This window comes from Liolophura sinensis, chromosome 8 (assembly GCF_032854445.1).
Source record: "Liolophura sinensis isolate JHLJ2023 chromosome 8, CUHK_Ljap_v2, whole genome shotgun sequence".
Classification (NCBI taxonomy): domain Eukaryota; kingdom Metazoa; phylum Mollusca; class Polyplacophora; order Chitonida; family Chitonidae; genus Liolophura; species Liolophura sinensis.
This window is the reverse complement of record NC_088302.1, coordinates 15,744,072-15,766,870: the sequence shown is the minus strand read 5'-3', so window position 1 is coordinate 15,766,870 and position 22,799 is coordinate 15,744,072. Positions and strand designations below refer to the sequence as shown.

Here is a 22,799-nt window from a genome sequence, read left to right as displayed (position 1 = left end):
AAACAATGCGATTAAGCATTAGATAATGAAGGTATAACTGGAGCAGCTTGACCAGTATGAGGTTTGCAAAGATCCAGGTCATCCTGGGGATGGCATTTGTGGTCAATCTGGCTGTATTGCTGTATTTATACAGCACGCAGCAGTCGCTGACTGATGAGTCCTCGTCCAGGAAGAGCCCCCAGCGCCTTAAACGTGTTGTCCCATTGACAAAGAGCAGTATAAATGTGGCAGACTTGGTAACTGTTGTTTTGCGGGACTTTGAAGACTACGAGAATGATCTGGCCGAAGTTACAAGCCACGTGATAAAGGCAGTACCTAATATTGCTGTGTTGGCAGTGGCTGATAAACTGCCTTATCCACCTGTGAAGTTACCGCGAGCACAGAATATTGTCCTCATGACAAATGTCCTTAACCCGACAAAACCTCTGTCAGATTTTCGTCCTGAAGCTCACGTGAAGTCGGAGTTTGTTCTTGTGTTGCCTGACACTGCTCTGGTAGATTCTGCGGATATGATTAAGGACTTACTGATATACCTGACCAGCACAGCTGACAAGGACCTGCGGGCAGTGGCTGTACAGGTAGGTGAGGAGGCAGCCAAGTGTCAGAGTATGATGGTGGATGTAAAGCGGTGGACGTTAAAACACCATGACCCTCCGGCAGAGGAAGGCGTGGACTGTGATGCAGTAGGTGGGGAGCATGCGCTTCTCCTCCGCACAGAAGACTTCTTCAGCCTCTCTGCCCCTTTCATGCGCCCGCATCTGGAATCCCTACACCTGCAGCTGGCGTCATGTGGCTACGAGACCCACATCATGAAAGACCTCATAATTCCAGCCTCAAAAATATTGTTTAAAGATCCGCACCACTTGTGGAAACATCGATTCCGTCAGTCAGAGCGACGACAACAGATGTACAAGGACATGGGTATAAAACTCATTCAGCATGCGGACGGTGAGAGAGAATGGATGGGATGCGTGAAAGAAAGCCCGCGGTGCTTCGGAACTGTCATCAATGACATGCCTAGTTATATTTTCGAGGGCCGTTGGACTCCTCCGTGTTGCCTGAAAGCCTTGAGGGAAACTGTTCAGTACTTATTTGACATTCTGGAAGAGCACGATGTTCGTTACTGGTTAGAAGGTGGGAGTCTTTTGGGGGCCGTAAGACATAAAGACATCATACCCTGGGATTACGATGTAGATATCGGCATTTACAAAGAAGACATCGCTAAGTGTGAACCGCTAGCCAAATGCGCTAAAGAAAGTTTTATTGATGAGCAGGGATTTAAATGGGAACAAGCAGTGGAAGGGGGCTTTTTCAGAGTACAGTACAGTGAATATAATCACATGCACGTAGATATCTTTCCTTTTTATTCACAAAATGGCCTCATGACGAAAGACACTTGGATTAAAGGTCACAGACAGGACACAAAATTTCCAGAGCGTTTTCTGAAACCTCTCACAAAAATAGAATTCGCAGGCATAGAAGCTTCTGCACCAAATAACATTAAGGAGTTTCTAGAGTATAAATTTGGAGAAGGTGTCATTGAAAATCCAAGGTATCCAAATGGCCAGAATGTCACTGCAGGGTTGTAGGATCACCCTGAAGGTGCATATCAGCCTCAGTACATCACCCAGGTTTCTGTGTATTTTCTTTCAGGTGTTTAGAGACTGGCCTGTTACATGAAGGACAAGAACATTATGTATTGTTTGTGAAAGGTTGTCGCTTGATTATGTTGTCCCACATATATAATCTGTCACAGTTGATTGTCACGTAGTATGAAAACTATATGAGGATTGATATCAAGTCCATATTGTCAGTAAACCAGGCAGCCATTATCCATATGTTAAGTTCCTGTCCATCTTAATTAAATGTTTGTGCTGGTCAAGTAGCAGAACAGCCTGTGGGGCCTCAGTGATTTTCTGAAATCTTGTGTGAAAAAGCAGTTCAGGTACAGTCAAACTTCATCAATAATTTACGTAAATAATTGTCTTCAAGATACCAACTTGGCCCCAGTTTCACGAAACACTCTTAACGTTACTTTCACTTAACTTCCATGGCGACCAGTACTGTAGGCAATAGGTCGTCATGGTAGTAGCGAGCTTGTAACATTAAGAGGGCTGCGGGAAACTGGGCTGCGATTGGTAACCTGACAAGGGAATCTCTCAATCAATATTTGTGATCTTTTATGGGCATTGTAAGTCTCTTAAATCAGTTCGTCAGTTGTGATTATTAAAATAATCAAAACTTTTTAAAATGCAAATGATCTTGAACATTGAAGAAAGTGCAAAGTTAAGAAATCAAACTTTATATGTCCAATTGTGCCAAAATTATGTTAAGTTTGAGCGTATGTTCTATGTTATATGTATTATTTGTACATGTGAGGCTTTCTTTCACAGTTTGTAGATTTTGTAATTCTAGCGCCTTCCTTAATATCCTACAGCACATTGGATATGTAGGCTACTTTAGTTCTCTTTTCCACTCACTGCGTTCAGCAGGAACAAAGCTTTGATCAGTGATGCAAAGGGGATCAAATCTGTGTGGGTCCAAGAAGTTGACGACGGCTCCTTTTTTCCAATTCAAGCGTCTTTTTCAGAGAGGTTGTGGATGTTTTGGTTCACATACAACCGTACAAAATTTGGCAGGATCTAATTTCCTCGTCTGTTTGCATTAATGTTTTCAGTTGGGGGCTGTCAGTGTAATGTGGTGATTACACTGTAGGTAGAGTGAAGGAATGTAACGACTACCATATACTTCATGTTAATCCACTGCACTGCAGACAAAGTTTTAAATTAGACAATTCTTTTTGATTTGATGCCACGAATTTTCAGTGATTTCCATTTTTATAATCATCAATCTTTCATATCTCATCTGTTTGTTAAACTTTCCATTTTTGGAGGGGAGCTTACACATGTTAATCTTATACTTGTATCAAGCTATTTCGTGTCTACACTTTATCTTCAGTCATGTTATTGCAGCACCATTTACATCATATGATTGGAGAAGTCAGTGTTCATACAGATTATGATGATATATATATATATATATATATATGTATATGATATGATATATACATGATATATACATGACATGATATATACATGGTATGATATATACATGACATGTTATATACATGATATATACATGGCATGATATATATATACATGGCATATACATGACATGGTATGTACATGACATGATGTATACATGAAATGATTATATATATATATATATATATATATATAATGACATGATATTTATGACATGACATGATATATACCAGATGTGATATATACATGACATGATATATGCATGATATGATATATACATATGATATATACCCTATTCACACAGAGTTGTCACACTTTGTTACTCTCAGGTATCTTTATATATATAAATGTATATATATGTATGCTTTGTTCACAACTCCCACCAAAATATTGTATTATAATGGTTGCCAAAGAATATATGTTATTGTCAAAGTGCACTTGGCTTGTCTAATTTCTTTGTTATGGTAGCATGTTTGATGAATGATCAATTCTGTTTACATTAGTTTCTATGTAATGGTTTGACTGTCCATGGGAGCAGTGAGTGTGCATGGTCTTTACCACTGAGTCATAGTCTGGACCAAATTAATGTCGCCTTTGGAATGGTCATTACCTCTAAGTTACAGTGTTGATGCAGTTTATGTACTTGTTAGCATGGTCTTCACCCCTAAGTCAGTGTTTGCACAATTAATGTATTCATTCGCATCAGTCTTCACAATTGAGTCAGTGTTTACCCAATTAATGTATTCATTTGCATCAATCTTGACAACTGAGTCATTGTTTACAGTTATTGTATTCATTTGCATGAGTCTTTACAACTGAGTCAGTGTTTACACAATGTATTCATTTGCATCAATCTTTACAACAGTCATTCTTTACACAGTTAATGTATTCATGTGCATCAGTCTGTAGAATTGAGTCATTGTTTACAGTTATTGTATTAATTTGCATCAGGCTTTACAATTGAGTCAGTGTTTACACAATTAATGTATTCATTTGCATGATCTTCACTGAGTTTGAGTTCATGCATACAATTACAAGTTTGCATTCCCTGTGCATTTCATGTGGCCTTGGTGACAAAAAATTGCAGACTACTTGTGTATGGCGTGCCTATCTATACGTGAAATGTGTGAGAGTTGTCAGCAACTTGTTGGTGGTTCACGTTCACGCACTCCAGTTTTCTTCACCCATAAAACTGACTGCTAACATACAGTTGAAAAATTCTTGTGTATGGCATGAAACCACAAATAAATAAATGTTCATCTGCAATGGTCTTGTCTACTGACTATGACTGAGTTAATTAATGTTTTGTTTTGCATTGTCTCGATCACAATGCCGCAGTGTTGACAGGATTAATGTATTTATTAGATTAGGATCTACATGTAGGCTCAAGAATATTTCATTGACATACATGTAAGACAAAAAATTGAACTGAGTTCAGTCCTGGGCAGTCACCAAAATTTGAATGAATGTTGTAGCATATACACTGTAGCATAAATAGCCGTGGTGCTTTTGGTTGTGCGCCATATGACCTGCCCTGCATGTAAATAATGATGCAGACTTGAAACCTCTATCTGATTTAAAGTATGAGGCTGGTGCTCAAGATCAGATTTGTAGGCTATGTGTAGCAGTGGGATGCGCCCAATTGTCTCCTTCCATAAAAATGAAGTATTCTGTAAGGTATAAAAACAGCAATCAAATAAAATAATAAGTGATTAACTATAAACAATATGTCTAATTTTGTGTGAGTAGCAGAAGACTGCTTCATGATCCAAAGAATATTAATTCAAAATCAGCAAGTGGATATTATATACAATTTATTTGAAATTATATATCTATGTATAGATGCATATATAATAAATATACACAAGTATTCAACAACAGCAAAGACCTTAACATTTATCAACGAATAAAACATAGCGAATGCTGGAGAGGAATGTAACATGCACAAACCGAAGAATATACAACCCAGCCAAATTACGCATAAACATCACACTTAAAACTCACCAACATTTCGATAAGTTGAAAGAAATTCTTGTACATGTACAATGGTCATTTCACTGGACTGAACATAAAATATTTAACTTGCTTTATAATGACAGACAGACAAAAGAGTACAGTGGAGATGTCCTTTAAACTGGGGCTGAATAGAACAAATCTTAAAGTAATACACTTGTATCAGGGCATGCATCTGAGTACTGTGTACAAATGTCGACTTTGTGAATTATGTCATTCTGGTTCAAAATTACCAGACCATATACACATACATACATATTTAATATTTTATTAGGTGTATGTGTGTGTATTATCTGGGTATTCTCTGAATTTGCCAGGAATGTTTTTAAGAAATGTGAATCTAAGGGAAAACCTCTTGTGCCAAATGGAATGGACGGATAAAGCATGAAGAGTGCTTCAATATTACACATTTGGTATCAACATTGTATGTACAGTATGAGATGGGGTACTGTCTTTGGACTCTGCTTTCTACGGAAGTCCCAACACCACTCTCCTCGTGTAGGTCAGACAAGTGTGACAGTTTCCTCCCGTGATGATATCCAGCGATCAGAGGTGCAGTTAACTCTTCTTGGAATCGATGGGTTCACGCACCATTGATAACAGTTTCTCCAGCTTGGCGACTTGTTCTGCCTCTTTCTGAGCCTGGTCAAGGACAACACCCTTCTTCTCCTGTGGGTAGGAAAGTAACTCGTGAGAAGAAGATTATAGACTGATACACGGTCTTGGAAATATATGTGTTAGGCTGGCTTTCATGTCAGGTTCTGAAATACCGTTAAAGGGCCACTTCCACCAAAACCGCTGCTTTTCCAGCCGAGGCTACCGCAGCTTTAGCACATGGTGAAGTGTTCCTACCACATGTGGTTCTGACCAGAAATCACAGCACGGAAATATCAAATTTGTACTAGCTACTTCAATAATTGACATGGAAGATTCTTTTGTGACTCTGATTCGCCATATCAAAGAGCATTGGATTTCTTCAAGTTCCAAAATTATTCTGTCTTTTTCGTCCTTCATTCAATTTGTGATGTTTCTAGATACACCGAACAAATAATATATATAACCAGACTCAATACACGACAATTTCTACCAGCCAATGAAACCAGAAGACACAATGGGAAATGCAGTGAAATCAGTCCAGGGAGGGACTAGATGCGGAAAACGCTGCGGCTATTTGCAGTGCGATTCCTGCTGCAATTTTAGTGAAGAGGGTTGCACTCAATTACATTAGAAGTCATCCAATGTGCGTTCCCGGTGCGGGAATTACTGCAATTATCGTACTCTGTGGAAACGGTCCTTTAGCAGTTAAAAAACAAGAGAGAAATGAAATGGACATGCAAGAGAACAGCACAAATTAACACTAGCTCTGATGTTGTCTTACACTCAGCCCCAGTAGAGTGTTTGGCCTCAAAAGATAGGCCGTCAAAAATTTAACGGACTAACCAAAACAGACTGACTGACTGACTGACTGACAGACAAAGCAACTTACATTTATATGCTTTATTACCTGATCGGCGTTTTTGTTAAAGATTTTGCTAAAAGTGTTACACATTCATGTAGGATAACTGCAAAATTGTAAGTAATTGTAAGTAAAGAACTGCTGACAGCAATTTTATGATTTGGAATTTCAGAATACATTTATTTCATTTATTTATTTGGTGTTTTATGCCTTATTCAAGAATATTTCACTTGTATAACAGCAGCCAGCATTATGGTGGGAGGAAAACAGACAGAGCCGTGAGAAACCCACGACCATCCCCGGGCTGCTGGCAGACCTTCCCATTTACTGCCAGGGATGAAGCCAGCTGTGACCGCATTAGTGAAAGGCTCCTAGGTCACTGCGCTATGCTGCCGTGCTAACCCCCACGGCCACAGAGGCAGCCTTGCATGCCTTGAAAATACAGTGTATCTAATTGTCAGACAGCAATTGAATGCACTGTAAAGAATTACCACAGTGAACCTTTTATTTTGTTATTTCATTTGTTTTTTGTTTTTTTTTTACACTGACTTGGAAACATCTGGAGGAAACCATTGCACTTAACCAAGTATGTGAGAAGAATACATGTGATGAATGGCTGCCAGCATTATACACAACTAATAATGCAGATAATTAAATGCAGACATTTCTTGAGCATTACCTGATAAACATTACAATGTGACTACAATGCTGTGCATGATACAACAGGAATTGTGTGTGATCAAATATATCATGGTTTATGGCATTTGTAAACCAGACATTTATACTGAACATTTGTGGGCGTGAAATTACATACTTTTTGACCTGGCAAAAGTGCAAAATTCAATACGTGACAGGCAAGTGCATGAGATGTTAAGTGTGATGTAAATAACTGATGTGAATGCTCTTTCACTGATAACCATGGTGGGGAAATACTGTGATGACATGTGAGTAAAATTCATACACTTTAATGACATGCACTTCCGAACATAAAGTACTTCAGGAAAAGACGGGATGACACAACATAGTGACTTGAGAGACAAACTGACATCTTGACCTCAAGAATAAGTGATTTGTGTTTGAACACATTAACCAGTTCACCTTTATCTTCCTCTTCCTGAGTTGGCGGTAACAAATTTGTTAGTGTATTGTAATTAATTACTAATTATCATATCAACCTTTTTAACTCAACCTATTTGAAGGCAAAGGTGAAAATGACTGACATTATGATTTATTTATTTATTTATTTCATTTGATTAGTGTTTTACGCTGTTTTACTCAAGAATGTTTCACTTATACGACAGCGGCCAGCATTATGATGTGAGGAAACCGTGCAGAATGACATTATGACATCACTTAAAAAATGTCATAAATATACACTGACTGGGATAAAAAAATTATTAGTCTAGAAGAAGAATGAAATAAATCAATAAAGATGATAACTGAATACATAATTCCACATTCACAATATCTTGAAATAGTGGTATGTCACTTAACTTATGTGAACTATTTATTATGTTTTTATTTGGGGGGGGGGGCGGAAAAGACACATTGAGAAAATAACAGATCCATAAACAAAGACAAGTGCTTCATTCTGGTACCTGTGAAAATCATACATGTGTATCTGCATATTATTCTCTGCACTGTCAATGTTTTAATTGGAGAAGCAGGGCACACTCAAGGGGAGATAATTATTTCGCATGTAGCCGTTGGTGAAAATTAATGGAGTGGAGTTATATCCCTTTATCCACATGTACACATTCCCATATTTATATGTGTATAGAAAATACCCAAGAAATGTTTTGGAAAATACTGTTACTACATTACCTTTGGCATTTTACGGAGGTTGGGAGACAGCTTCAGACTTGTAACATTGCCTCTGAAAACATAAAATAAGGACTGGATGAACTGACTGGCTGATTTCAGGCTTAACACAAAGTGTTAATTCTAAGAAATAAATATCAATAGTGACTCGAGCCATCAGAACTGATAGAAATAATAGGCCAGCATATATATTATATGAATGCAGCTGAATCCATAAAGAATCAAATAACGGAAGTACTGAATTTCACCTAAATTTTGATATGTTAATAGGTACTTACAGAAGAACATAAAGGCCGTAAAGTGAGGCCTTTCATTGTCAAAACATTTTATCTTATGAAAAAAAATTAAATGGCCCTATAAGGTGAATATGTCAGTTGAAAAATGCTAAATTTCAGGTGAAATACAGCATTTTGCCATGTATGAACTACACAGGACGATATATGGATATTTTTCATTTTTCATCAGATCATAAGACCTACAATTTGTTGTTGTTTTCTTTAAACAGAAAGACTTTTGAATCTTTTTTGGTACATATATTTGTCATTACTCTCTGTTGTGACATATGAAACTAAATCTGTCCAAATTGGACAACACTGTGGGAACAGACAGCACAATAAACTCACCTGTCATCCCCAACGATGATAATGGGATGCACGGGGTTAAAGGCTATATGGGTGAGCTTGGTCTTCTTTTTCTGAGCCACAACTTGTTCACACACTGGCTCATACTTGTTCACGCTTAAGTCATACACATGAACCTGGGACAACATATACAAATGTTAAAATCAAGAAATAAACATGATGGTTTCAGAGAGAAAAATTGCTACTAAAAAGTTGTGTTAAGCTTTCATGTACAAATACCTAATGCATGCCGTGCTAGCCAGAATGTTTAGTTCATCAAAGACTTTTTTTTTCTGTTTTTGAAAATAATTATGGTAAGTATGTTTCACATTCGTATACGCCTGTAACAGCAGGATAAAAAAAATCACCTTTCCATCAGCAGTGACGGCAGCAAACACCGTAGAGGAATATGGGGCCCAGGCTACATCACCCACTGAGCTGTTCAGGTCAAATGTGAACAATGGGTAGCTGAAAACACAAATATTATTAATTAGACCAAACAATTAAAGGAATTGGTAAAGCAAATTAATTAAAAATTATATTTAACCAAAGATGATATGGCTGTATTTGCTTAATTACTGGATCTGTGCCTCCCGTATGACAATTGTTAGGTTTATGAATGGAATGAACCAGACTGCATGGGGAAACCCCAGGAAAACATTCTGCCTTTGAAAATGCAGCCTAACCAACAGGAGCTGATATGTGATTGCAAAAAACAAATAAAAAAAAATTTAAAAAAAAAAAAAAGAAAGGGAAATAGAAAAGTTCATCAGAGCAACTTTTCCTTTTTGCACATGAACATTTTGTAAGATGTTTGGACTAGTGTACAGTGTGGCCACAATGACTCATGTACTTCACAAAGCCTGCTTAAGTCAAGAAGTGCTCCCAACTTATTACATAACATACCTGGTGTTCTGTTCCCAGATCTTGACAGTCCAGTCAGCGCTTGAGGTGATGAAGACATTGTTGTGGTAGTGGTTCCAGGCCACCCTGTAGATGGCCATGTGGTGGGCATCAATGGTGTCCAGGAACTGACTGGTGTAAGCCTTGGAGCAGGTATGTACTTTCCCCTCCTCAGTCCCCACCAGGAACAGATAGTCTGTCTTCTTGTGGAAGTCAAATGCTGTACCGCAACCTGTAATGTCACACATGAACCCTCATTTCATGCACACCTTCAAGTTTCAGGCTCCCATGTTGGATGACATGATCACTTGTTTTGGCAAAACTAAATTAAGTTTGAACGAGAGAATGTTTATTAAACTGAGCTAAAACTTGTAAGTTATGGGCAAAATTGTCTGTTTTTATCACAGCTATTATTCATCCATTATACCATTAATCTCAATGATACAGCAGTACAGAAGAATGATATACTGTCACAAGTTGTTTTCCTTCCTTAACACCTATCTGTTACATGTTAAGCAACGTTTAGTGTTGTAAATCATATATACTGATATCACTGTGATAATCTGTGGGCCTAACTATCTTGTTTATGTACGCACCAACTGATGTCAATTTTGTTCCATCTGGCCCCTCAGCTGCAGTTTCAGGAATTGTCAGCTTAATAATGTCCTGATAGGTCAACTCATTCTAAAAGGAAAAAAAAAAAAATGAAGGAAGCTAATAATAAAATGTCTAACCGCACATCCAAGATGAAACTTGAAACAGTGGTTTGCCAAGGTATGTAACTACAACATATGGTACATGTTAAATATTTATTATACCTTTTTTTGTTTGCAGGTGTCGGAAGGGAAATAACAGATAAGATAAGTATTTCAACCTGACAGTGGGGAAAACATACACGTAAGTCTACTTTATATTCTCAGCACTGTCAAATATATTAATGGGAGAGGCACGGCACACTCAAGGGGAGATAATTATTACTACAAATTCTACTATAAATACTACAAACAATTCTTTCAAGAAAAGAAATTACTTTGAAAGATGAAGAAAAAACAAATATAGTCCAAACCTTGACAATAATCCAGTTCACAACGCGGCCATCTGATGACACAGAGAAGAAGTTCAAGTTGTTGTCCAAATCATCTTTCTGCCAGCGGACCTGGAATCCAAAAAATTACATGATTAATAAAACAGGTTACAGAGGCACTTTGTAGGGGCAGAGGTCTTCCTTTGAATATAATGAACAGAGGAATAGTTGCAAAAAAAAAATACTCACGAAATTGTGATATATCTCCTCTCAGGAATTCTAATATGCCTAAAATTTACATTGACATTTCACACCATGATCCTCACTGTACAGTTTATTTTTGTTTTTAACCAGCACAGCCTTATGTTTTCATACCTGCCAGACTGGATCAGTGTGTTTGCCATTTTTCGCGGTGCAGCGATGAATTGGGCCGTCTTGGTTCTCCACCACATTGTAGACCCCGACACTGCCGTCATAATATCCCACTGCCAGTAAGTAAGGATGTTCAGGGTGGATGTCTAAGCACATGACCCCACTGTCAACGTTGTAGATAAATTCTGGGTAAGAGGGGTTCTTCTCGGAGAAGTAAAGGATCATACCAATGCCCTGTTTCACAAAGTCATCTGCAAGGGAGACAATCAGAGCATTAAAACCTTGTTTTTAAATCTTTTGCTACTAAAACTGATACATGTATAATACCCAGTCCTGTCAAGCACAGCTTATTTCAGCCCAGAACAGCTGCTTCCTAATTATATATTTTTCAGCATGTATTAAAGAACAATTCTGTTTTGTGCAGAAGATTTTCAAGACAAACAACTCAAACCCAAAGATATTGGTGCAAATTCTCATCTCTAAGGTGCTGGGAGTACAAATTGGTTGAGGGCTTGTGTAACTGTTTTTTTTTTTACAGCTGCATTTCAAGATGATAAGATATTAATGTATGAATGCTATGACCATGCATAACTAAGGCTCAACAGAAGGATGTGTAGTTAATATGCTAATTTCCTTACACCCTGGTCAGATGGTACTCACATGAGCCAAAGGCCACAGCAAACAGGTCATTATATTTGGGGTTCCAGCAAAGAGAGGTCACAGCCAGTTTCTTTGCCTTCTCATGAGAGAATTTCCAGAGGGGCAAGAGGGTACCCTCCGCATCACGGTATTCATCTGATGTGTCCTCCCAGTATTTGAAATCTGTTAAAAATAAATACACGATTATATTCCAGAGGCTTATAAAATATGACACTTGTTATGTTTATGTCATAAAATTTTTCACTATTTATTAGCAGCACAATATGGTCACTGAATTCAATCTTAGCTATTAAAAAATTCTTTACATAAAATTTTGAAATTAAGTACACTTGGCAAATAAATTTTAAAGAAAGGCTACTGATACAGATAAAATGAGTGAGTGAAAAACTAAGTGACGTGAGATCTACATCGAAATATTATTCCCAATGAATCAATGAATACTGTATATGACATTTGTTATAAAATATTACTTTTGGTGCTGATCGAAGAACACCTATCTAAGTTCAATAGAACTCTTTGATTCAGGCAAAATGGATAACATAGCCAGGGATGAAATACAGCACAGTATGCAGTTATCACTGTACTGTACCTTGAGCAATATCATCATAGGTGTTCTGGTTGACCATTCTCTCCACAATTCTGGCTGATGTGGAGATACGATTGATATCATCTCCCTGTGAACACAGTCATTGTTGAAAATCTCAAGAACATGGCAACCATTAATTAAAATCAGATGTTAAATCTGGGAATCTGATCTGAACATTTTACAACAGTAACAATGTTAATTGCAGTATTGAACAATATAGTTTTTTTCAAATGACTCAATTTGAGTTGATCTCATTCATAAGCCTACATATATACTGGAACAGTTTTGGTTGAGTGGAACATGGTTGAGTGGAACAGTTTTTGGTTGAGTGGAATATGGTTGAGTGGAACAGTTCTTGGTTGGATGGATCAGTTTTCAATTAAATTTTAAGGATAATACTCAATATGATTACACTTCAAACGTACATGGGAAGGTCTGCCAGCAACCTGCGGATAGTTTCCCCCAGGCTCTGCCCGGTTTCCTCCCACCATAATGCTGGCCGCTGTCATATAAGTGAAATATTCTTGAGTACGGTGTAAAACACCAATCAAATAAATAAATACACTTCAAATCATCTCATTTCATTGATAAGACTGTGACATTCAAACCATTTTATGCCTCTATCCACTACACACACACCTGTGTTTCTGAGATTGCCAGCTTTTTCCTTGTCTTTTCTTCCTCTTTTCTTCCAGGCACCACCTTCTTTTCCTTGTTCTTTTCCTGTAGGGAAATAGGAAAGAGCCTTTAAGTCTGCTTACTATCCAGTGTTACTGGTCATATTTGTATGACAGAAAAATCACAGTCCCCGCAATCAGATATTTTTCAATATGAACTGTTACCGTTTTTAAATTTGAACTCGAATTCAGATATAATTATGCTGAGCATTTTTGCTGACCATAACTCATAACCTTGTTTTCTTGTACATTCAGGCAAATCTAAGGGTTTGTAATAATTAATAAATGGGCAACTGCATAAAATAGAGTGCTGGCATAAAACATATCATTTTAAGGCCTGTATGCACTTTTGAATGTGCAATTTTTATACATCATACCAAATTTTAGTGAAAAACAGTCATATGTATATATACATGTACAATACAATATTCTGAGTAAGAGTTGTTCAGGTTTCCCAATGACATGAGATAAACTTATACAATTCACACTCAACAATTAGTATAATGGTGACCTAAGTTGTGAAAAAGGCACAGAAATATATCTGCGGCATAAATCTCCTTCCTATACTCAGTCTGAAAAAAATTGTTGATGTCAGAAAACCCCATGCAGCCCAAAGATATAAACACACATGACACGACTTGTCTTCGACCTTATACCAGCAAGCTTTAAGACCAAGCAAATTTCACACAGAGCCAACAATTTTCAGAATATTGTCATTCCACAAGTAAAACATTTGGTAAACACATGCATCAAGAATACAGTGAATATATACTGATCAACAAAGTGAAAAATACTGATTGACACAGTGAAAATATATCATGAATGACACAGTGAATATTGTGACTGACGGTGCTTAAGACAGAGTCTCCACCTGAAAGTCAATTTGTAACATGCTGTGATCTTAACATACAACGTACGTCAGTGCTTCATGCTGTTGAAATACTTTAAGTGATTGTGTCTCCTGTGCATACAATGTATTGGGGATGTGACCCTGTGATCATGCAGTTGGTCAGCCATGGTCAGCTGCACTGGTGTCCAAGTGGCCAAATGCAACCACTCTTACCTTCTGCATGGCTATGATTTCTTCCAATATATATGGACCTTCGTAATCTAAGAAAAAACTAGCGCTAAGCTGCGAAGGTGGCAGCATGCACTGAAGATGTGAAACAAGGAGGTTGAAATCTCTATATGAAGTAATATATACCTGTACTTTCTCATGTATGCAATACAATATGGTAATACACATCATACTGAGTACTACTTGATCCCTCATATTAGACATGCAAGTCAAAGGAACTATTTCTTTCATCTCACAGAGCCTTGCATTTGTTTCTGCTAATTTGTTGATTTGGCAATGTTGCTTTGAAATAATGTATTCTATCAAACATGTAAAAAAAATTCATACAGGAAAAGGACAACATTGTTAAGAATATCTAGGATAGAAATAGCATTTTAAATAAAGTCTTTAACATGAATGGCCAGTTTTAATACACTATTTAAGAAACTCCAGCCGGCCCAGCAGAACATACCATACTAGAAAATGAAGTCTCGACTTGTTTACTTGCATAACTTAGTACCCTGCTAACCCACTGAGGTTCACTTCCAGTCCTGTTCTCTTGGATTGCTTGAACAACACAAACAATTTGCTATAGGCAAGGACGGTTGCCCACTGACAGAAATTAAGGAGATTATTTATCTTTTTCAAATATATACATACATATTAAGGAGAATTCATATTGGAACTCTCATTTTCATACCTAATCTGACTATACATGTACAAGCATCATGAACATAAGAAATTGGTAACAACTGCTTTTTGTCCAAAAAATGACTAGATTTTGATCTTCTCAACTTACCTGTTTGTCAAAATCATCTTGGTAAGCATCAAAAATCTCCCACTGGGTAACGTTGCCAGAGAAAGTAGCCCTGGGCGGAGGTTCCGTGGCCGTTCCTCTCTCCTGAAGTAAACACAGTGACAGGGAATGCTAATTACCGATAGGTACATGTATGAATAGGAGGAATTAACAACAAAAATACATATTGTACCAGGAATGAATCAATGTATCGCCAAGCTTAACTGGCACTTATTACTGTAGCCATATTGTGGCAAGAACATGTTCAAACCATGAAACAGTAAAAATTTTGGAAAAAGCTAGTGCACTCTGCATCATTACACAAAATTTAATATAACATAATAAAGAAGCCATTGAGCATTATGAATAAAACAATGGCTTTCTCTACATAAACTGAACATTTTATGTGTACAAAGCCGAAAATCCTTCATTCCAACTTCAAGCCACGCCTAACAGTACATGTACTCTTAGTTATCATCTATGTCTTACCCTGTATGGGTTGTTGTAGGTCTGAGAAGCCCTCTCACTGAAGTTGAACTGATTGGTCAGTTTGCCGTCCCCACCACTTCCAGCAGCAGGGGCAGGGGTTGCAGAATCATCCCTTGCTTCTTCCTTACCCTGAAGTAAAATAGCTCTTTTGTCAATTTTTCAAGTTAGGATAAGGTGGAAATGCAAACTGCACTTGTACTAATCACTACTCAGTTGTCAATATTATCAACATCCAGAAGAAAATGGTTGGTTTACATTTTTATAATATTGTTTAGAGGTTCTTGATGCTGATATCATAAACAGGGAATTTGTTTGGTGAGAAATTTCGAGAAATTAGGTAAATAATGTATATATACATGTAAAACTGGTCCACTTCCTCAACAACACAATCCAAGAATTACTTCATGACTTCAAATAAACGTTTTCCCTAAAATCAAGCTATGACTAAAAACAATAATAATAAAAAAAAACATCATTGATTATTTATCTTTTTCAAATATTAAGCAGGCATTATATTTACTAATATATTGGCAATTGTGTCATCTAATCATCTTATCAATTGTACTCACAAAAAATTTAATTGTCATCTTGTCACATGAACGTATTAACCACAATGCACCAGGACTATTTCGTGCCATACAGCAGTTAAAGATCCATGAATTTCTTCTGTGGAACATTTACTTCTTAATGTATGCAAGTGGCTTAACACAGAGTAACAAGATGTGCCTCGTCAACACAAATGCTAAGCACCATGTACACGTACTATGGCAATTATCAACAATGACACAGACGCATCACCATGGCAATTAGAACCTGAAGCGCAGCAGCAAAAAAGTTACTTATAAAATCCTGCTCTCTAAGATAACTTATCTGTCCATCATTATTGCATATTTAGATAAACGTACATGTACAGGTACATTCTGACAATACAGTCTGCAAGTTTTTGGTAGCATAAAAAATATATATATATATATCATGTTCGCAATTTATTAGGTTTAAAGATATGCATATCAAAACTTCTCACTTCCAGAATCATAACCCAATATCTTCTGTAGCAATATGGATAATTACGTGCTGCAGATGCGTATAAAGCAAAGTGCACATACTAAAGCCTAGCTTAGCTTTCAATTATAGAATTCAACTTGAGGACTGAAGGTTGGTTGGCAAATATATTGCAGTACAAGTATGTCACAACCACAATTTTCCATTCTGGCAAAAACAGAAACACAAGCCATAGCGATAACTGTGTACAAATGCAGTTGAGCTTGATGGCACTGGGTGTGGTAGCCTGTGATATTTACACAGCCTGATGATATTCACAGTACATGTACATCACATAATGAGTCACCTCATCATCATCATCATCATCACCATCATCACTCTCAGAAAGCAAGTCACACCATAAAAGTGTGGTCCGTTTAGCACCGGACATTGTCGCTACAGAAGTTGACCTTTGAACTGAAGGTGAAAGGATGCTCTTTGCCTAAAATTTAACATGCAATTTTATCCATCATAGTCTATAGCATGTCTCAAGTGTTCTTCAGCTGACCTTACAATAGGTTTAAATTTTCTCACATTATTTTATTTTTGCATGTACGGATGGTAAACTAAATACAAAACTTATTCCTCTACAGAAAAATAAGTTTGACATTAACACAAATAAGATTATGCCATTAACAGTACTTCAGAAACTTTGAAATAAAGCCTAACCTTCTTGAAATCTACATGTAATTAGGCAAGGAGGTCTCATTAAGAACAGTGAGGATATGATATTGTCATGTACATTTTATCTTCGATTCAGTTCCCAAAACTACTTCGAGTTCATATAAAATGTTGCATCATAACCATTGTGCGTAAAACCAAGTACGTAAAATTTAACGTACAAGTAAACCATATTTATCAATCATCACATGAACCAATAGACTGCATGTACACAAGATGTTTCCTATGCAAGTAAGATACCTCGGCTTCTTTCTCGGCGGCCTCTCCTTCAGCAGCAGGTGCCCCTCCCTCAGCTGTGGCAGCTCCACTCTTATCCTCACCCATCTCACTGACTGCAGGTTCACTTGCAGCTACACAACAACAAGTCACACAGCTTCTGATAAGTCAGATTTTCATGCATCACATACTAATGTGCATACATGAACAAAAATGAAAACCTTAACCACTTTTGAAAACATCAGCAAGCACTCAGTAATGTGCAAGAAAGAAATGCAAACATGAACAGAAGTCTTGGTACGGCTTATTTTAGATGAGCCAGTAATGTTAAAACTGAGCTACCCCAATGATAGGTTAATATTCTGTTGCATTATAAAAGTCACATTTTAGCACTGCATATGTGAATTTTACCTTCAGCGGGACTGGCCTTTGACATCTGACGTCTAGCTTCATCAGAATCTTTGTGCAATAAATTTCCATCCAACGCAAAGTGAATTGCCAACTGATCAACACTTGAAGTTTGTTTGAATTGTCGCTCCTATAAAAGAAAAAAAGAAAAAAAAATAATGACAGCAAATGAAATAAAAGAAAAAAAATAATTCTACAACAAAAAGTAAGTTTCACACCATGTAAAGAAATCACCTTTTTAGTTTTGGTTTTTAGAACTTTCACTTATAGCACTTTAAATCCAGTTCAATGCATTTTCATCAACAAAATTGCATTTTCTAATTTTCTTCTTTTATTTAGATGAGGCTCATTTCCATCAACAAAAATGTGTTTTTGAATTTACTTCTTTTGTTAAGATGAGACTTATTTCCATCAACAAAGACACATTTTCTAATTTTCTTGTTTTGCATAGATGAGGCTCATCCCCAACTTAAAATATACTGTATATAAATAAGTACATCAACAGTTTAATATGGTGAAACCAAATCCCATATAGTTACCTTGAAGCTATATCTGACAATGTTCTGAGGTGCATGAGGATTGTTGGCAGTCAGAATTCTTGTAAACTCTTCTTTCAGTTCCTGAAAACAATATAATTATATTGTTATTTGTTAGATATTCATAACCTTATTGTCATCAATGCTTTTGGTCAATTAATTACTGCCAAGTCTCTAGAATAGAGGGTGATCATTGTCATTAAACACGTAGTCTCAAAGAAGAATTTGGGTCTCCGTGGCTCACTTCGTTAGTGCAGTAGCGCAGCGAAATGACCCAGGAGCCTCTCACCAATGCAGTTGCTGTGAGTTCAAGTCCAGCTGATGTTGGCTTCCTCTCTGGCCATAAGTGAGAAAGCCTGACAGCAACCTGCGGATGGTCATGGGGTTTTGCCCGGGTTCTGCCAGGTTTCCTCCCACCATACTGCTGGCCACCGTCATATAAGTGAAATGCTCTTGAGTGCAGCATAAAACACCAATCAAATATATAAAATAAATCAAAGAAGAATCATTCTAACCACACAACACTATCCTCCCAAAGGACTACCTTGTCTTGTATGCCATCCTGTGACTGAAGAGTGCCAAAGGAAAAGTATTGTTGAAAATTTTGGATTTGCACCATTTCTGGATAAAGTTAGTATATTTACTTGAAAATTTCAAGCAAAACCATCATAGTACACGTTCAAGGAATTTCTTAACATATCACCAGAGAATAAACACCTTAGTTACTATTCTTAACACAGCCAGGGATGATAATAACCATTTAAATTCCAGGTTAACTTTGGACTAAGGGGTTCAAGCAAGAGGAGGAATAAATTCTATACAGGATGAATCATCTTCAACACATTACGCTAAAAAGTTACATTAATTACATCAACTAGAACTTACAGCTTCGGTCAAGTCCAGCTGATCATCTGGCTTCACCAGTGTCTTGGCCTGTTATGAAGGTATAAATAAACAACTTTGTTATTAATATTCTGACATAATAATTACAACCCATAACTTGGTATTGAAAAAAAAAATCTGGAGATGCAAGTAATTACGTAGTAAATAAATTATGAGCACCAAATATCCCCATCATTAAAACAACATACATACTATATATTTTTACATGGTTATCTCTGTATTGAGAACTTGCAGTGTTCTTGAAATATGGGTACACATGGAATGTGTTATAAATTACAATATGACTTTCCTATAAATCAAGGTGATAAGAAAGCTAATGGATCATAATAACTAATGACATTAAAACTTCACCATATTATGATCCAGTATGAATGCACTGTAATTGGCGAATGAACAAATGGCATGCCTGTCAAATGAAGTGTGGAATACTGCAAATTAAGGCTTCCAGATGGCTGCCTTCATTATTCACAGACCACAGTTATAACCCAACAACTTGCAGCCTTAACTGGTTTTGTAAGGGCATAAACACTTGCCTCTTTGGCTTTGCCTCTCTACCAGAGAAAAACACTGCTAAAGGTCTTAGTGAGACCTGTATGACACCCACCTGCATCCATTCATCTGCATCTGTTCCATCTCCCATCTCAGTGGCATCATCTCCATCCTGCGAAAATCACCAACAAAATATATCTCAGCACTATGATTATTGCATACATTCGAATAAATCATGTAGCAAGACATATGACCATAAAATCTAATATTTCAGATATGTAAAGCATGTGCATCGTTACTGAAACATTTTTTATTCTTTTCAATTTGTCCTATGTTTCAGTTTAAATATTTCAAAGATAAATATACATCTAAACAAATTAATATCAGTTTCCACTTAAACTTTTGAAACATAAATGGCTTCTTTATTCCATTAAAATCTTTAGTACATGTAAATGATAAAGACAACAAGTAAACAAACATCTGAAGTACCGACAGGAGTACGAAAATGAAACTGATTAGCAACAAACAGAACAGAATTATTTGATTAGTATACAGTCTCACATAGTTTATGTACTTTATTTATTCCATTGCTGTTAAATGCCGAACACAAGAATTTTTCACCTAAATGATTGCAACCAGTTTTTGGAGTGATAGAAACTGAAATGCCAGGATCAACTCTCAAACTAATGCAACATGAATCATATTTGTGGACGGCAAGTGCCTCCAGTGAACTGTAAGGTCGGAATAGAGGGCACAGTTGGTCATTTCCTGCCACCAAGGGTTACATCAAGAGAACAATGACAATTTCCTGCCCTAGAATAAGATTGAATCCAAGTCCGATCACTTGTGTGATCAAGAACTTGAAAGGCAAGCTCATTATTAAACTGAAGGGCAAGTACGTTAAGCACTTGGGTCCAATTCCACAATGACATTTCTGCCTTATATGTAAGTCAAAATTTAAAACGTTCTCACAATGCTGAGTCTTTGCTTGAGATTTTTCACACAATCATCTTAAGATAACATTGATGAGGTGGTCAGAATTATGGGGCTTGAAATTAAGCTCTAAAACCATGTTTCACATTTTGACTTTAGTCCAAACTGACTTTGTGGAATCGGTTCCAGGTCACGACCTGCTCTCTGGTCTGCCATAAAGCTGCACATAATAACATTGGTCACTGAGTGCAATACCTTCTTATGGACATGTTTAGTAGATACTAATTACAGTTAATAAAACAGAAATGTGATAGACAAGATGGCACTATAGCTGCCTATATCAAATGGTTATGTGGGGCTATGTAATGCATTTAATTTTTTTCTCATTTTTTTCTCATATCAGACAGAAAAATTACACAGTTACATGTATCATTAGTTTAAAAATACTCACAGTGCATGTTACTCTAGACAACCATACATGTAAATATGAGATATGTACGAGGCCAATTGGTGTAAACAGATTAGTCAGGCAAAGACTATTATTATTTATATTTTTTCCTCTTTTGCATAAGCTCTTAAAACAACAGCTTCACACCATGTTACAAACCACTGAGGAATACCTTGGCTGCTGCAGGTCTTGCATGGCCTTTCGGAGCAACTCGGCCTTTAGGAGCAGCACCTTGTCCAGGAGCCGTCTAATATTAGTCAGAAGGGAAGAAAAGCATGTTATGTTAGTACTATGATTCAGCAAAGCATTTTTTCTACAAATCTACTGCCCACTACTCATATGTACATGTGTATACTTACAACTCTGACCCTGGTCATACGCCGTCTTGACAGGTCACCCTGTCCAGCCACAGACTATAGTAACCAGCAAAACAAGATTATCAATTTACACAACAATCTGCCTGACCTTTTTTGTTTACTTTTTGAAATGTTTTACCCATCTGAATCATAGACAGTGAAACAGGAATGAAAGTTATTATTTCATGGTTTAAGAGGAAAGATTTGCAATCAACTTTATTTGTAGAGTGGTTGGAAAAGGCAAGAGGGTGTATAGGAAAGAATGTTGTTTCAGTAAATAAAAGTTTCACAAGTAAACTGTTGAACGTACATGAAAATTTTCACCTGAGAGACAAGCATTTGTACATTCATCAGAGGGCCATTCTGCAAAGCAGTTGCAAGATGTACCTGCATTGCGCAACGTTCATATGACAACACATAATGAAGACATATGTGTCACCTTAATATATGTGTGCTTGACATAACTTTGAGTCTGCATTTTAAAACCGGCCATTGTTGGATACTTATTGTCATCTCTAACCAAAACACTATCAAATAAGTAGTAAGGTTTATGCAACATGCAGATATCTTGATGCTCTGACCAAATCAAATTAAGGTACATCATTTTCACAAATTTAGGTGAATGACATTCATTTGAAAAAGAAAGACCAGAAGTTGGGATTCTGGCCTTACTTAGAGTATAACTAAAAGAAATCTGTCCACAAGTGTCATTCGTTTGTTTAGTTGACAAGATGCATGGCTAGAATTAATAGTTAGAACTTGATCTCAAGAGCAAAGTCGACGAATTACAAAACAATAGCGTTAATTTAACTGTTTACTAAAACTTGAAAAGAAAGTACCACAAATATTTTAGAAGAATTTTTGAAGAATTTTACATGCAAGGTGTCAAATTCAGACAACCTAAATATGAGAAATATTTTTGAAACTTCGGTCATTGATGCAAAATTACATTTCTGTCGGAGCATAAATATGATAACATGCAAGTCTACGAAAACATACCGTCTTGGCTTTTACTGCTGGCTTGGGTGGCATCTTTGTTCTTTTGGTGTGATCTTTCTACAAACAAGTGTAAAGAATAAATCACTCGCAGACGCACCGCAATTTAGAGTTCGTCGGCCACCCAGATACTAGCTTCTGTTGCTAAAGGCAACAGCCATGCGCTGTCGTGCGATAAGTGTATCATACAAAAACTGGATGTAAAATAAATTACGAACATGGATCTATTCTAAAACACTGCTAGTCCAGATATTAGTATTCAGTTTATTATCAA

The 22,799-nt window shown here is 36.8% G+C and overlaps 2 protein-coding genes across 3 annotated transcripts; one reads left to right on the top strand and one right to left on the bottom strand.

Moving 5' to 3' along the window:
• Positions 1 to 101: 101 nt before the first annotated feature.
• On the top strand, positions 102 to 2,286 carry LOC135472833 (ribitol 5-phosphate transferase FKRP-like; the record flags this gene model as incomplete). Its single annotated transcript, XM_064752527.1, has 1 exon — positions 102 to 2,286. A coding segment is annotated over one exon (1,488 nt), but the record flags the coding sequence as incomplete, so codon positions are not given.
• Positions 2,287 to 4,841: 2,555 nt separating this feature from the next.
• On the bottom strand, positions 4,842 to 22,668 carry LOC135472279 (dynein intermediate chain 2, ciliary-like). Of its 2 annotated transcripts, XM_064751711.1 has the most exons (20): positions 22,529 to 22,668; positions 21,346 to 21,420; positions 19,908 to 19,964; positions 19,286 to 19,333; positions 18,404 to 18,484; positions 17,868 to 17,994; positions 17,481 to 17,590; positions 15,519 to 15,647; positions 15,033 to 15,134; positions 13,139 to 13,222; positions 12,503 to 12,587; positions 11,914 to 12,075; positions 11,257 to 11,504; positions 10,924 to 11,013; positions 10,454 to 10,541; positions 9,861 to 10,089; positions 9,323 to 9,422; positions 8,958 to 9,091; positions 8,338 to 8,389; positions 4,842 to 5,726 (listed from the first exon to the last, which is right to left on the bottom strand). In XM_064751711.1, the coding sequence occupies exons 1-20, from the start codon at positions 22,559 to 22,561 to the stop codon at positions 5,616 to 5,618; spliced, it is 2,145 nt and encodes a 714-aa protein (XP_064607781.1). In that variant the 5' UTR covers positions 22,562 to 22,668; the 3' UTR covers positions 4,842 to 5,615. The 2 variants fall into 2 exon arrangements, with proteins under 2 accessions (XP_064607781.1, XP_064607782.1); XM_064751712.1 differs by lacking the exons at positions 21,346 to 21,420; positions 22,529 to 22,668 and adding an exon at positions 21,533 to 21,565.
• Positions 22,669 to 22,799: the final 131 nt, after the last annotated feature.